The following is a 16,690-nucleotide window of genomic DNA, read 5'->3' as shown; positions in this document are numbered from 1 at the left end:
AGAGCCCAGGATCACATCAGATAATTGACACAGGGGTGAAAAATGGGTTACAAAATCGTGGGATAAAAAAAGTCTATGAGGAAAATGAACAGGGATTTCTTTTCCGGGTCTCTCGAGGGGGCGGGACTGCGACGCTCTATATTGGACAACCTTATGTATAGGGCTACCGTATATGAGCCAAGGTGACAGAACAGCATTAAGCCTTGCCTGCCTGACATGCCACATCGCACAAACGTGTGTCCAACTGTCCATGGCCTGGGCCGTGGCTCAGCGGTCCAGGCACATTGGCCGGTAGTCTGAGTCTGGCAGTGTGCCGTGGGTTCGACTCCAGATCCCGACGGCCTTTACTGCATGTCACTCCCCCATCTCTCTCCCCCATTTCCTGTCAGCCAACTGTCTGTCCCTCTATAAAAAATATAAAAACATTAAAAAACCTGTGTTGATAGCCACAGTGCCAACGTTGTCCTCTTAAAGACAATATGGAAGCTTCCCACCTCTATTGTCATAATCACTTAGATAATACTCACTGTACACTATAACAGCACTAAATAGTCTTACCACTACATGTACGGCCACCAGATCATTACATTTCCCCCCTCTCCCTATTCAAATAGACCCATTTCCACACTCCCAAATTACCATCCTTTTGTAACACTTATGCCAAACATACATACATATATATATATATATATATATATATATATATATATATATAAATAAATAACACACACACAATGTGTGAGGATCAGCGTCTCCAAATCTGAGGCCATGGTTCTCAGCAGGAAACCGGTGGATTGTGCAGTCCGGGTAGGGAATGAGGCATTACCCCAGGTGAAGGAGTTCAAGTATCTCGGGGTCTTGTTCACGAGTGAGGGGAGAACGGAGAAGGAGATCAGCCGGAGAATCGGAGCGGCAGGGGCGGTATTGCAGTCGCTGTACCGCACTGTTGTGACGAAAAGAGAGTTGAGCCAGAAGGCAAAGCTCTCTGTCTACCGAGCAATATTCGTTCCTACTCTCATCTATGGTCATGAAGTGTGGGTCATGACCGAAAGAATAAGGTCACGAATACAAGCGGCTGAAATGAGTTTTCTTCGTCGGGTGGCTGGCATCTCCCTTAGAGATAGGGTGAGAAGTTCAGTCACACGAGAGAGACTCAGAGTAGAACCGCTGCTCCTTCGCCTGGAAAGGAGCCAGCTGAGGTGGTTCGGGCATCTGGTTAGGATGCCACTCGGGCGCCTCCCTAGGGAGGTCCTCGACGCATGTCCCACTGGGAGGAGACCCCGGGGCAGACCAAGGCGCAGTTGGAGGAAATACATCGACTCTCTGGCCTTGGAACGTCTCGGAATCCCCCAGGAGGAAGTCACTAATGTTGCTCGGGAGAGGGAAGTCTGGAGCTCTCTGGTGGAGCTGTTGCCCCCGCGACCCGACTACGGATAAGCGGTTGAAGATGGATGGATGGATGGATGGATGGATGGATGGACACACAATGTGAGACCAGGGAAGCACAATAAAATATACTGCACCTTAGTATGACAGGAGACATTCCACCTTTAGATTATAAATGGTAAAGACACCCAATGGAGATCCACTAACCCTATCGCTGTGTAGGAAAGACAGTCAAAAAAACATATTGAGACAACCAAAATGTTCTCTCACATGAACAATAACCTCATTAATATATTAACAGAGCACCGAAGTCTGACTTCAATATAGGTAGAGGTGCAAATCCACAGGTTCATGTACTTTTTATTTGCATCGTAATCCCCATAGGGGGGATTTTAGATCGCCTCATATAAGAACTGTGTTTGAAAAATAAACATGTCATCCCGGCCGTTTCACTCATATGGATATGAAGAATCAACTGACTGAGAGAAAACGCTATTGTTACTGCTACTGAATTAGTTACATTTTCGATACAAAGACACCTCCCTGACATTAACGCTGAGACAGCTTGTTTATTTTTGGACCACAATGCTTATATGATTTTAAGATGACCCCATGTTATTCTCCATAGAGAAATTACTTCTAGGACTTCGACTTTTGTAAGAAAAGACAAGAATAAAGAAAAGAAGCAAGGACACAATCCAAATAACAGGAAGGCACAAAGTCAAAATAAAACGTACAATGGCAACACTCACGCCATATGATATTACAATTTACGATAACCAAAATCGAGACAATATCATCATTCTAAGTCGTGCATCACGAATATCGATATTTCACAAGCCTCTGTACCACACTCGCAGTCGCAGGGCCTAATTCATTGACAGTACAGCCTGGCACTGCATGATGGCATGCCATAGATAGCATGTTCATCTAATGAGTGAATAATATCCCCTGCATTTCCAATGAACTCTGGGCAGGGGGCATGAGCCGGGCTAGTCTGTAGGGGAGGGGGGCAGAGCAGAACACAATGGGAGTGTTAGGGAGTGTGGGAACCAATTCTTCCTGGGACAATGGACACTTCCCACTGGTCACAGTGTGCCCATTCACTATCAGCTGCTAGCCTAGCGTTGCACGGCACTGAATATGCACCGGCTCAGCACAATGCTGCTTTCTACCAAACAAGTCCAGACTGTTTCCTATCCCAAAGACAACACGCATGGTGCTAGCCTACACACAGCCTCTTCTCACATAAGCAATTTCTTTCTGTGTGCATCTCTCTCTCTCTCTCCCTCTCTTTCTCTCTCTCTCTCTCTGACACTCACACACTTTACACTCTGTCCTCCCCATGGGGGACAGAGAGAGAATAGTCAGAATTTCAACTTGCCAGTAATGGGCGGGGTTGAAAATCAACGAGAAAAAGCATGTGGAATTCCAGGAAATACTCCCCCAGCAGGCTCACTCCCTCTCACAGGAGTGTGGTGTGTGTACTGTACATCTACCACTGTATTACTGGTCTGGCTGCACACAGAGACACATACAGTACATACTACACATGCACCACAGCTGTGGCAACAATTGTCGAGATTGGCTCGGTATAGTCTGCCACTCTGCCATAACTAGGCCAGTACGGTTGTTTGTAGAGAATTTCTGGGCAGAGCTTTATTAGCGTAACCCAGTTAGCCAATAGCTATACCAGTGACTGGAGGAAGACTCACTCCCCACAGAGGGAGCACACTGTCAAGGACAACAAGGGGTGGGTGGGGGGGGCACGGCATTCACACTGGGAGAGAACAAATACATGACCGTGAAAGAGCCCAATGACGGAAGGAACAGACATCATCATCGCTGCCTGGTGCCAGCAATCACTCTTCCGTCAAAGAGCATATAAGGTCAACAAAGTCCTTGTTAGAGATTGTCAAATTGGAGGGACAACTGGAATTGTGAGTGTTTTTTGGGGGGGCTGGGGGTGTGTTTGAGGGGGGACGGGCCGGGGGGTTTGAAACACTGGGCGACAGTGTCAGTATGACCCAGACAACAGCGCGCCGCCAACCTTTTGTGCGTGTGATCTCAGGTTGCTATCGCAACAGAGCCTGAGAAAGTGAGGAGGTGGGCGGGGCACAACTCAAGAAAGCCAAGCAATGCAGCGTGAGAGGTTTTCATGCCGTCATGCTGTGACACAGAGGAGAGAGAGGGGGGGGGGGGGGGGCAGACATACACTGCCAGAGGGTCATAGAGAGAGATAGGGACATGAGGAGAGAGCGAGGGGGAAAATGTCCATTGGAAGACATCACGCCAAGACCTGTTGCAATTTGTAAACTGTCATTTCAAAATCCAATTATTGTCATGTCATTCAATTTAAAAGCTGCAGTCCAGAAATTATTTGAATGAATACAACTTTACTTGTTCCCTTTTGCTTCGTCTCTGTATGGTAAATAACTAATTATCTGACCTTTTAAATTTCAAGGGTCCATTTGGTTCATTTTGTACACTCATGAGTTACAAACCCATAAGGAGGATCCATTTAGTTTCTAACTATCAATCATTTACCTGGGCTGGGGACCCATCACTCAGGGGCCCCTGAGGATCCCTGGACAGTGGACACCATGTTGAGAAACAGTGTGGTACCATGATTATAGCTAGTGCATGTGCAGCGGTTGGTAGTCTCCCTAATATTCCATTGTGAATGTTTTACCCTGGTGCCACATAGGTCACAGGTCTACTGGTTGACAGGTAGTACTGCCTGGAGCTCATAAGCACAAAATCTGCCATGGGCATGCGAACATGCATCCTCTTGGGTAAGCGATATAAGTGAGACTTGATCTCGATTGGATTGAATGCCGGGTATGACATAAAATGCACAGGTTGCAGCTTAATTACTTCGTGGGAATGGGCCCTAGGGCTCACAAAGTCGTTTAGTCTGAGGTTCTAGCAGACAAATTAAGGCATGCTTATTCCTGTTCCTCACTGGGAAAATGTTAACTCTGTATTTTACCCACATCAGGAATCAGAAACCGTGTACTATAATTCCAGATGGAGATTGGAGAGTATACCCTGTCCAACAACACTCAACTGGCCACTGGGAAAAAACAATGACAGATTCATGGTGTTCAGATGGGTGAACCAATAGGATCCACCATAGTTATAAAGGATATATGTATTGTATATATGTTCTTTTCAAGGAAAGTTGCTCAGTGGCATTTTGAAGCACCTGGAAGAAGGCTATTGATGATATGCACACAGCTGCCATCTTGCCAGCAAGGTACTACCTAGGTGTAACTTCCCATAGACAACCCATTCATCCAAACAGAAGAGTCCAATCTAATTGTATTAAATAACGTCAAACTCACCAACATTGCAGCTGTATGGAAGGCTTGAATTATCCTCTTTCTATCTGCAATGTGTTTGTTAAATAAAAATCCACTGTAGACATGTTATGAGCTACTCCCTGAAAAGAAATTCCTTGCAGATGATTTTTGAGTGGTGCAACCACTCCTACAACCAGTAATGTCCGTGCCTATCTATGTGCCTATCTATGTGGCTATGTGGCCATGAGCACGAGTATATGACTATAGGGTACCAGTAGGGGGCGCCAGAAACAGAGAGAGGGATAGTGCTGCAATGTTGCCTGCTAATATGAGAGAGAGAGAGAGAGAGAGAGAGGTGGGGGGGGAGCTGCACCACTCAGTTCACACGGGTGTGATTTTTGAGTGGTGCAACCACTCCTACAACCAGCAATGTCCGTGTACCTGTGTGTTAATGTCCGTGTACCTGTGTGTTAATGTCTGTGTACCTGTGTGTAGTCATGAGCACGAGTGGTGTGCACATGCGTGAAATTGGAACGATACAGAGAAGAAATTGGAACGATACAGAGAAGAAATTGGAACGATACAGAGAAGAAATTGGAACGATACAGAGAAGAAATTGGACGATAGTGCTGTGCCTGAGAGAGAGAGAGAGAGAGAGAGGAGTGGGAGTTGCACCACTCAGTTCACACAGGTGTGACTTTTTTTTCTTAAGTGCTGGAGTTTGGAAGTTCTTGTTGACTATCACTCAACAGTCAATGTGTACCACCTTAGAATTTGCACATAATGCAGGAGGCAGCGCCGCAGCAGGAGGTTGCTTGACTAATAACGAGTGCTTCTAAACTCTGACACTTAGATCTGTCAATTTCTTGACAGGAAGTAGCTCATAACATGTCTACTGTGGATTTTTATGAAACAAACACTTTGCAGATAGTAAGACAATAATTCTAGCTTTTCGTACAGCTGCGATGTTGGTGAATTTGACGTTATTTAATACAATTAAATAGGACTTTTCTGTTTGGATGAATGGGCGGTCTATGGGAGGTTGCACCTACTGTAGGTAGCACCTTGCTGGCAAGATGGCAGCAGTGTAAATCATCAATACTTTCGCATTTGACCACCAAATTGTGGTGGTCAAATGCGGAAGTGCAAATGAGCACTCAATGTTAAACCCCAGCGGTGCAGGGTTTCCTTGTGCTAAATGCAGGGGCCCGCCTGCAGTTCCAGCTCTACTCATCTCATGGGTGATGTCAGTGACTCTTAATTATTAAGTCACAATATTGAATAGTCAGTCATAGCATGATGAGACAATATTATATAGTGTCACAATATTCACAATACAAGCAATTCAACATCATGCCTGGCCCCTGATAAGGCCACATTAGCTGCCTCTAAATAGTGTAATAAAGTGTAAAGGCCTGCTTTACATTTTGACTTCAGTGGACTTCTCTAACCTTTCTCTCCTATTGAGAACATGATGTATGATCTCCATGAACATTATCTTTCTATCAGCTGCATATTGTCACAATTTGCTGACTAGTAGTATGAGCATTGTTTTAACGAAAAGTTACAAAAATGACCTGAAAATCAGTTGTTGTAGTTTTGTCAGCAACTCACCACAACGTCTGAACACTTGACAGTTACAATACAATACAACAAAGCTGCTGCTATACGCTTGTTGTAACATTGTGAATGGCTTTCTGCAGTGGAAACTAAATGTAGGTTAAGATAAGCTATATATCTGAATTTTGAGTTCATCTCACTATGTTAGTGAATTGTTAAACGCAATTGCTCTGGTGGTAGAATATTATAATGTACATGTATTTAGTTCTGTTCTCCCTAAAGTCACCGCCATACATCTACCTCGTGTGGCAGTTCATTTGTTAATGTACTAATTAACTATACTACTTGCGTTATTGTTGAAATTTGCAGTCACTGTTGACGTATGTATGGAGAGGACTTCAGCTTCAGGAATCAATGGGCTGCATTTTGCTCGCATTCTGTCCTTCATTCTTAAGTAACCTCGCTAAATCCATCTAATTATGATGTCATACGCTCAATAAGTAAAGGTTGTGTTGTCAATCTTCGCTGACATGCACATAATTAGACAATAATTTATCCTTGCACTTTAACAACAACATAATAGCACGATGCTGGCTTCGGCCAATAACCATATAATAATGCTCTAATGCAGATTATTTCCCGTGTTTCTGTCGTTCTTACCTGCATGGAGTCGGCGCTGATTATTTCGCCTTGAAGTCGTTTACCAATTTCGATGGCTAGTTTAGACTTTCCAGTGCCAGTAGCTCCTAAAATCACCACTAAAGGAGGTATGATGTTTCTCTGCACGGCACATTGCACACTGCGAGCGGACGCCGCCATGATGCTGTCCTCCACTTTACCCAGCTGACAGTGTGACGCATGCGCAGCGAAGCCTCAATTATTATATTACAGTACGACGGTGTCGCTTGCCGAACATATAAGGTCAGGTCTTTTGTCCATCAATCAACTCTGAGGCTTAATCAGGATTTTGGCCAGGACTAGACTGAGCTGTGGACATTGCTCTCTGCCCCTATGTTTATATGTATGTAACTGTATTTTATTTATTTATTTTGACCTGTGTTATGTCAAATGTGTATAATGTGTTGCAAATATAAGGCCGCTGGGTCGCAAAACAAATTTCAGTGAAAACTGACAATAAAGTACTATATCATAATCATATCATATTAAAACTGTATAGTAGTTTCATTCCAGCTTTAGAAGTTACAAATGAAATTATCTCTAATAAATTACATTTTACACTTTAGGCTAACCACCTGCAACAGTCCAATAGCTAGCTGCCTAGCTTAATGATGTGATGTTAAGACACTTCAGGTAGTTTAATTATGTTTTGTTACCAGTAGATGACAATGAGGAGCTAGATGAGTCCTGTAAATAAGTAAAAGAAAGTCATTCTTGTATTTGTCTGAGAGGGTTTTTTCTTTACTTTTTTTCCCCTCAGGGGCAATACATTTTAATACATTCCATTTATATCATTGAATTGTATATTGCATTTGGTAATGGAAAATGGTGCATTTATATAGCGCCTTTATCCAAGGCAATTTAGATTGTGCACCTGCACATCGGGAGCAATTAGGGGTTCAGTGTCTTGCTCAAGGACACTTCGACACTAACTCTGGGGGAGCCCGGGTTCGAACTGGGAACCTTGCAGTTCGTATTTGGTAATGGTAAATGGTGCATTTATATAGCGCCTTTATCCAAGGTGCTTTACATAGATTGTGCATTACATTCAGCCATTCATACACACTCCTAGCTTTAAAATCTTATTAAACTGTCAAGGTCAGGATTAACAGGATATGTATCAGCCAGTGTAAGTTTGCAATCTAATTGTTTACAAAAGTATTAGAATTAATTGACACATTCTTGACTGGATCAGATTTTCCATAAGTAACTTTTCCATTTAAAACAAAATGCCTTGACAAGGGAAAAGGAATGGTTGGGATTGTTTCTATGGAAACTAGCAGCTCAGTAGTAGTGAGAATAATGCTTGTTGCCATGGCAGAGGTACCAGGATGTGTTGCCTAGGAGACTGTTCAGTTAAAGCAGGATGGAGGGAGGGTGAGGTGATGTGAATCCACTCATACAGGTGGTTGTTATAAAACACGTGGCATAAAGCTAGATCCTGAACCAGGTCATACTAAGTGATGCACTGTGGCCACTATTAATAGTCGCTGAAAGCCTTGGTAGGGCATAAACATACACAACCCAATGGTTGTTGTATCCATTTATCATATTATATAGATATGGTAGTGAAATGGTGAAACAATTTACCGGTATTACAAAAGAATAACCCATCACTGACACCATCTTGAAAGTGTTGAGAATTGTGTCTGCAGGGGGACATTGTATGCAATCAAACAGACGCAACAAAGATGATGGCTAACATTTAGTTTATTAATTGGATTGGACATACTCTCCCATACATAATAGGCTAATGAGGTACTGAACAAAGTGCTGAGACAAGGCTCCATAGTGGCCAATTTATACTTTGCTGTACGACCCCATCAACATAAGCATCGCTCGACAAATGTGTATTTTTAGTCAGGGGAAAGAGACGTGCAACAAAGTATAAATTAACCTTCACTCAAAGAAACCGATGTCCACTGCCAGACATGTCTGTGCTGACCGCAGGGACCAGTGACCCAAAACAAATGAAACGCAAAAGAAGCCTATGGTCTAACAACTCCTGAGGCTCTACCCTCCAAAACAAAGACAAATTGCGATTAGGCCAACATTGGTACACTATGTGCTGAATCTATTAGCAAGGACATATGTAGCTTGTTGAGGAGGCAGGAACAGAGTAAGTTAATGAGGCTGATTGCTAGTAATAAGTACAGTGTGCTTTTGTACCATGCTCAAAAGCATCATTTTAACTCATTCCATCCTTGCTCTCCTTGACCAAACTTTCCTGTCCTTACTAACTCTACTCTGTCAGCATCTCTCCATTTGCCTCATGAAAGGCAAAGGGGAATAATCCAGGCTTTGGGGATTACAAATAGTAGCAAGGGGGAGTTTTCTTCTAAAGGGCTACAGCCCTAAGAAACCACAAGCCCCGAGTCCCCAGGCAAAGAGTGCATGCTCCTTACTGTGATCAAGTGGTTTGCAGTACACTACTAGTTTCAGGGCTAGTTATATCTAGGGTATGGCTTATGGACACAACATGTAGCACCAGGATTGCTAACAAGCATAGAGAAATCTCTGATACCGCACAGCCAGTTTTAACAAGCAGAAAAACACCCACCCACTGTCAAGTTTCGACAGTGTGCTAGCTAAAATGATTTGATTGAATACAGGGGTATTCTGTCAAGTTGATCTGGAAAGAAGAGACTAGCTGTAGTTTCAGCACATAACCACCAATAGGGCCCCAACCGGGGCAATACAAATAAAACATTAACTCACACCCAAAACAACTCTGTATGAAAATATAGTACAAAACGTCATTTTTTTATCTCTCTTGACAACTGACACTTACAAATCAACAAACCAAACGGTAAAGAAAGCAATTAGGCATTGAAAGTGGTCTCACAAAGTGGCTAGTGTAATCAATATTCAGTTAAGTGTTTTATTTTGACATTTTTATCCATAATCATTTTATTAACAAAAATAGAAGCTTTGAGTTATCTTTGAAAAGCCAGCAAGCCTGGCCCTGGGTAAGGACACAGGAAAAACAAATCCAGGAAGAGTATAGTAGACAGATCTGGTTTTGGTTTGGAAGGGACTATACAGCAAGGAGACTATATACAAACATCCAAACAAGACAGTCTACATACCATGAAAGGCTTTTATAGGCATCGTTTTGAACATAAAAAAATAAAATAAACAAAAACAAATTATAAAGTGAACTTGATCAATTCACAGGTGATAAGAGACAGCAATATGAAAAAGGTCATTTTCAAATCAATAGGGCTTCATTTCCAAGCAAAAGTTGGAAATTACATTGCCAATACATGTGAATTAACAACTTTACCCTGGCATCCATGGGCATGTCATCACAGGCAAAAATTATCAGCAGATCTACAAGCTCGTAGATTGGCTATTTTCGAAAGAATTATTTGAAATATTTGGGAAGATTTTTTAACCATTTTGAATATAGGGCTTAAGTGGCTAAACAAACAGATTAACACTTTTTTTTTGTTTTAAAATCTAAACCGACATTCACCTTTTGGCTGGTCTCGATGGCACATCACAAATAAAGATATAGTGGAATCATCATGATTCTTATTTCTTTACGCGTGCATAATAATAAACTCAAACATTGGCTACATGGCATGCTAGTGTATGCCTCTATCCTGTCGTGCGTCACTTACACTTCCACTCATGGATAAGGCTGCAAAACAGTCCGTTACCATAGGCATGGTGATGTCATAAGGTCCTCTCGTGCATGAGGAAAGCAACATGGTGATGTTATTGGCTGGACCAGCAGATAGCGCTTAAGAGTGGAACAGCAAAATCTGAGGCTGCTCTAGAGATGCAGATAAAGCAGCAAGGTCCCTATAATTAAATGTGTGCCCGTACAAGTTGTTTCTCGATGACTTCAATAATGCCCTTCACCAATCACCATTCACATTACTATAATCAGTAACCCTAAAGCTAGGAGAACAAGGGATTTAGCAACCACCTCTCACCAAAATGAACAGCAACAGACTCCATTCTATAAGAAATTGCCTAAACGAGACCAATTGTATTGGAAACAAGAGATTGAATGCCTCAAACTTGCTGGATGACTGAGAAAGGGAATAGATAAAGAAAATAGATTAGAACAGTACAAAGCAAACAAAATGTTTAGGGGAAAAACATGAGGCCAATAGCAAGAGAGCGTGGGGAAAAAGAAGGGGGGAAAAAAAGGAACAAGCGGAAAGCGGTTCAGGCAGGAACAAAAATGACAAGTTGGGTGCTTTGCAAATACAGTGGGCAAAGGAAAAGGCTGACCCACTGAAAGGCTAGTTTAAGAAATTAGAAGGAGGAGGAAAACCAGAGGGAGTGAGATTCAGCAGGCTTTGCAGACCTAACAAAAAAGGGGACACCCCACAGCTCAGTGGGCCCAGCCCAAGCAAGATGAGGATGATTTCTAAGACCATGCATGACTCAAACAGCACAGCTGTAGCAACTTCAGCACGTGTGCATCTTCCAGCAGCAAGCCCCTTATTTTGAAAATTATCCAACACTAGCAAATATTAATCACTCAAATTATAAATTTCTTTAAAGGGATATACAGTATAGCAGGGAGATAAAGCCAATATATATATATATATATATATATATATATATATATAACAACAATGGGCATATTAACCATACCCCTAAATTAACAGTTCCCTAGCTTGTTGTCCTGAAAGGCTAACTGCCCTGTCAATCACTCAGAAGCTAATGTGCAAACAACAAAAATAGAAAAACAAAAATAAAAAAGTACAATCCACCCACACCACTCCATCGTAACCCACTCAAGAAAGTGAATATTAGTGTGTTTTCTCCTTCATTTAGTCCCATTCAGTTCTGCAAGTGTAAATGCGTTTGTTTGTGTGTGTGTGTGTGTGTGTGTGTGTGTGTGTGTGTGTGTGTGTGGGGCCAGTGTGCCAGTCCTCTGGTTCAGGATCGTTTGAGCTGTGCCAACCTTCGCAACAGTTGCAGCTGCCTGGCTTTCAGCTGTCTCCTCTCGTGTGCCTTCTGCCTCTCGTTGGCATGCAGCTGCTGCAAGTACTCTGTGGCACGCGTCAGGATGGCCACCTTGGGTGTCTTGGGGCACTCTGCCAACCCTGGGATCTCATCGCGCAGCGAAAGGAAACGCGAGCGCAAGTCATTGCGCCGCTTGCGTTCCAGGAAGTTGTGTGCCTTGCGCTTGTCCGTGTCCTCGCAGTCAGAGGACTGGGGACTGGAGAGATGGGAAAAGGACTGGGACTGGGAGGGAAAGCTGTGATGGTGGGAGGAGGGGGAGCAGGAGGAAGAGGAGGATGGAGAGGAGGATGGAGAGGAGTATGAGGAGGGGGGTGAGGAAGGTGTTGTGGAGGAGGTAGGCGAAGAGGCGTTGGGGTTGGGCGATTCTGACCCGACTCCCACAACACGAGATTTTCCGCTCTCTGAGTTCAGGGGCGTGTGGCCAGGCCGTGGCTGGTGGGGGGGAGAGTTCTGCAGTGTTTGGGGGACCTGGATGGAGGTCTCCTGTCGAACCCGCTTGCGTGGGGGCTCCACATGTGGGACGAGTGTGTCCGGGGAGGGCGCAGCATAGTTATGCTGCTGTTGGTGGATGGAGATGTGGAAACGCTTCATGCCGGGGTCCAGAGGGTCCGCTCGTACCGTTATGGTCACTGGTTTGCGGGTGTTGACCAGTCGCCGAGGCTTGTGCTGCTTGTGTTCCACTGTCACCACGTCAATCTCCTCTTCGTCCTCATCATCCTCGTCTTCATCATCTGAAAGGGGATGCAAGGAACGTGTTAATTAAAATTCCATTGGGTATTTTATTTTGCTCCTAGTGTGAGAGGCAGATTACGTGCATTTAAGTACAGACAGCAGCAGAGTCCCAAGAAATGATTGTACCACAGTGAACTCAACATCTGCAAAACACACACATATTCGTCTCTTGAATGCACGCTGCAGAGTGCACAATCTCACGCATGTCTCCACTCCACTAATCACTGCATTAGCTCAGTTTCTTGTGTGAAAATGCCCCCCCCCCCCCCCCTCCCAGATAGAGAGGAGAACGAGCTGCAGACAGTTTAGAGGCAATCAGCAATGCACACGTCTAAAACCTTTCACCCCTCTATTTACTCAAGTGGAAATTAGCGTTTAAACGTGTAGAAGGGCCTTATCGGCTTGATCCCCACCAGCTGACTAGACTCTTGGGAGATTTCATTGCTCTTGTAAATTGAAACACACTTTAAAAGTAATTACATCCCTCCAGATTTGACTGCTCACGGGAAGCAACAGCTATACATGAACAGTTGAACACTAGACTAGAGAGCATGAAGGGCTGATGGATTCATAAAGGGAGGGAGGGTGGGGCACTGAGCCATTATTCTTTCATGGCTTCGAAGTGACAAGAAGATCTCATATCACACAACAAGGTACGCTGAAATGCAGAACAATGCCAGTTTTGTACATCAATCATTTCCTACTACAACTGTTCACTCCCCTCCTGCTTGAGCAAACATGCAATTTTCCCTTTAACACTGTGACATAATGCTGAGGAGTAAATAGAATTCTAGTGTAGCTGGTAAGCAACTAATCCTGTCCTATTCTCTGCCTAAACTCACTCAGTCCAATTCCACCCACTGACACAATTGGCACTGCAGCCTGTTGAGTGAAGGAATGCTGGCGCCCTGCACTGCTGCAACAAGTTCCCATTGTGACATTCCACACACTATTATGTATGTATGGTCCAGCTCAGCATCACATGGTAACCTAAATACCAATCTAGATCATATGGGTTCATAAGGGTATCGGATGGGAAAGTAGGTCTCCAATTAGGGGGGGGGGGGGGATAATTAGTGGGGCAGGCACAACTAAAACCCCTTGTTTGTCCATACCTAAATAAAGATCAGATGGGATATCTTTATTTAATTTATATCAAATCTAATTCAGGGACTACAGGAGAGGATGTTGCTTGTAATAAGAGGCTGCCTGTGAGAACAAGGAAGAGGGTAGCAGCTGGGGTTTTGGATCCGTGCCAAGGAACAGATGTTTAAATGGGCGGGTCGCTTTCTAGGCTTGAAGCATGTGTTGCATGCACCAAAGTAACGCAATGCAGTCATAATGTGTGCAATGTCAGTCCTTACTGATAAGGCATTAGGGCGAGACAACAAAAAAACGAAATCTCAATTCCACAACCAAACATGAAATTATAACACAATTGTTGGTTTGGGAAAATTGCCAAACAAGCACATGTGTCTTGCATTGACTCTTAAAGCTGAGTTCTACTGACCTGATGAATCAGTGTGAGACTCGGAACCTGAGGACACTTGTTTCTTGCAGCCTCCGGTTAAGGGGAACGTGAGAACGGCTGCCGGGTCCACGCAGTCCGCCGCTAGGCTGCCGCCGAGGAGCGGCGCGTCGGACGGGAGGCTATGTGCCCTTCCTCCTCCTCCTCCTCCTCCTCCTCCCGAGGGCGCGACGCTTGTTCCCGTCTGGACTTTGGCTTGGGCCACTGACCCGCCGCCACAAGAGGCATACCGCTCCCCCGCCGCGACAACTTTCTCCAGCTGCTGTCCGGCCGAGAAGCTGCTCCACATACAGTCCTGGATGATGATGGAACTCAGATTGCTCAGCGTTTCGCCGGCCGTGCTCACTTTGCAAGGCACGTCCTGCTCCTCGTCCTGGCCCAGGAATTGGGAAACCCATTCCAGTTTGTCCCCGAGGGACGGGTGCGCCACCGGTCCGACCTTGCCCGACCCTTCCACCGTCCGGATAGGGGACATGGGCGGGGTCGGCACCAGCTCGAATTTCTTCCATATGTCCTCGCTCGGCGCCGTGGACTTGAAGAAGTCCTCGTCGTGGAGGTCGTCGTAGAAATAGTGTTGGTAATGGTCGTACTCCATCATCTCCCAGTTTTCATAACGGGACGCCGTGGAGCTGACGCCGGGCATTTGGGCAGCAGTAGGCGCCGTGGCGGCTGCAGTCAATCTTTATTACCTCTGTCTGGAAACACATCAGTGTTGTCTTATTATTATTGCTGTTATGATATGGACAATCAAACTTCCATGCTGCTTTCTGAGGAGCTGGATTTATTTCTATTCAATGCACCATAAATGCATGCACCAATGTAGGGCCAAAATGTGCATGATACTTCAAACGAGCCACAGTTTTAACCTGTAACGTGTAGCCCACGCAGAGCAACAAACTACCGACTGCAAGTAAAGTTGACACTTTGGTACAGTCTGTTGAGAACTTTAAAGTTTCGCAACAGAGTTTACGTAACAGCAGCACTGGCACTGCTCTGGTACACTGACATCTCTGTTCACCAGCCCCAATCTATGGAGATTAAAGGTAAATTACGTCCCTGAAAGATGGACCCCCAAACCATCTTTAATTTGCATACAATTATAGTGTTCACATACCTCCTGCACAATTATTGGTCAGTTAAAACTCCTGGTTCAGACTAAAACTATTCAGCTGCAAGGGAAGCGCTAATCAATTTGCTTCAATCGAGAGACCAAACTTCTTAATTAAACAGCTTTAGATCACGGAGTGACTCTTTGGCACCACCGCTGCAATTACACACAGTTACCTGTGAAATTGTGAATACACGGAACAAGTTCCTGGCGAAACAAACAGCCATGTCAAAACAATTTATTTTTTGTTTTACCTGGCGTTAGAAAGGAAAGCGCAGCTTGAGTCTTCATGGATTCGCGGTACGTGCGCAAAAAGACCGAAAACACATCCACGGTTGTGACGGAGCAACGATTCCGTATCAGTGAGTGATTGATTCCTCCCCCCAAAAAGGGGCTTTCCCCCCGTCTGTTTTCTCCACAGATTGTCCTTTTAATAGTGCCGAAGTGCGTGTCCCACGCCTCAAGGGCTGGATTTGTTTAAAAGAGTGTGGCTGGCTGCGGCCACTTTCTAAGCGCGCTACTGCACTACTTGTTCCAGGGAGGAGGGAGAGTTGGATATATGGATAAAAGGCGGGTCGTAGTAGCTGAGCCACGCCCACCATTTAAAGCTACAGTGGGCTCACACACGGCAGTGTTTGTTGTGATGAAAACGAGACAGTACTATACCCACCCCCACTGATGTAATAGTAATTATACAAACAGCAACCTAGACGTGTGTGTGTGTGTGTGTGTGTGTGTGTGTGTGTGTGTGTGTGTGTGTGTGTGTGTGTGTGTGTGTGTGTGTGTGTGTGTGTGTGTGTGTGTGCGTTTTTGATGAATTAAACAAGTGTAATGCTTTATTGGGTCGTCCAGGTCCACTCACAGTTAACAGTCTTTGTATTGAGTTGTGCTTGAAGTGTACTGTGATTCTGCAAATCACAGTTAATAAACATAAACAGTTAATAACTGTTAATAAATATTTCAATCAATCAATCAATCAAAGTGTGTGTGTGTGTGTGTGTGTGTGTGTGTGTGTGTGTGTGTGTGTGTGTGTGTGTGTGTGTGTGTGTCACGTGTGTGTGTGTGTGTGTGTGTGTGTGTGTGTGTGTGTCCATAATTGTCCCTATAAGTAGAATTTTATAAATTGAAAATGTCCTGGTCCTCACAGGATATATATATATATATATATATATATATATATGTTTAGAGACTGATGTGATTTATTCACAGTAGAATGGGTACATTTCAAACGAAAGCACAACTCAATACATAAACTGTTACTGTGGACGACATCATAGCATGAAGCATTATACTTGTTTACAATAGGGTCCACCATTTTCACACTCGTGCCGTGCACCCTAACCCTAACCTTAGGTTAGGGTTAAAATGGCAAAAAAGGCAAATAAATAAATAAATAAAATG

The 16,690-nt window shown here is 44.2% G+C and overlaps 2 protein-coding genes across 2 annotated transcripts in view; both read right to left on the bottom strand.

Moving 5' to 3' along the window:
- The window catches only part of LOC310865073 (tRNA dimethylallyltransferase-like), a gene marked incomplete at its 5' end in the record, with an annotated part of 48,375 nt that extends 41,305 nt beyond the window's left edge, over window positions 1–7,070 (bottom strand). The window contains one exon of the mRNA XM_083774054.1: window positions 6,912–7,070. Coding sequence (XP_083630180.1) covers window positions 6,912–7,070 — 159 coding nt within the window. The remainder of the gene's footprint in view (window positions 1–6,911) is intronic.
- A 1,563-nt stretch (window positions 7,071–8,633) lies between these two features.
- Window positions 8,634–15,803, bottom strand: myclb (MYCL proto-oncogene, bHLH transcription factor b). The gene is made up of 3 exons (XM_083777646.1): window positions 15,544–15,803; window positions 14,164–14,876; window positions 8,634–12,652 (listed from the first exon to the last, which is right to left on the bottom strand). Exons 2-3 carry the CDS (start codon window positions 14,822–14,824, stop codon window positions 11,835–11,837), a joined length of 1,479 nt encoding a protein of 492 aa, XP_083633772.1. The 5' UTR covers window positions 14,825–14,876; window positions 15,544–15,803; the 3' UTR covers window positions 8,634–11,834.
- Window positions 15,804–16,690: the final 887 nt, after the last annotated feature.

The sequence above is a fragment of the Protomyctophum parallelum genome, assembly GCF_964188405.1.
Source record: "Protomyctophum parallelum genome assembly, chromosome: 1".
Lineage (NCBI taxonomy): Eukaryota > Metazoa > Chordata > Actinopteri > Myctophiformes > Myctophidae > Protomyctophum > Protomyctophum parallelum.
This window is presented reverse-complemented; position numbering and strand designations above follow the sequence as displayed.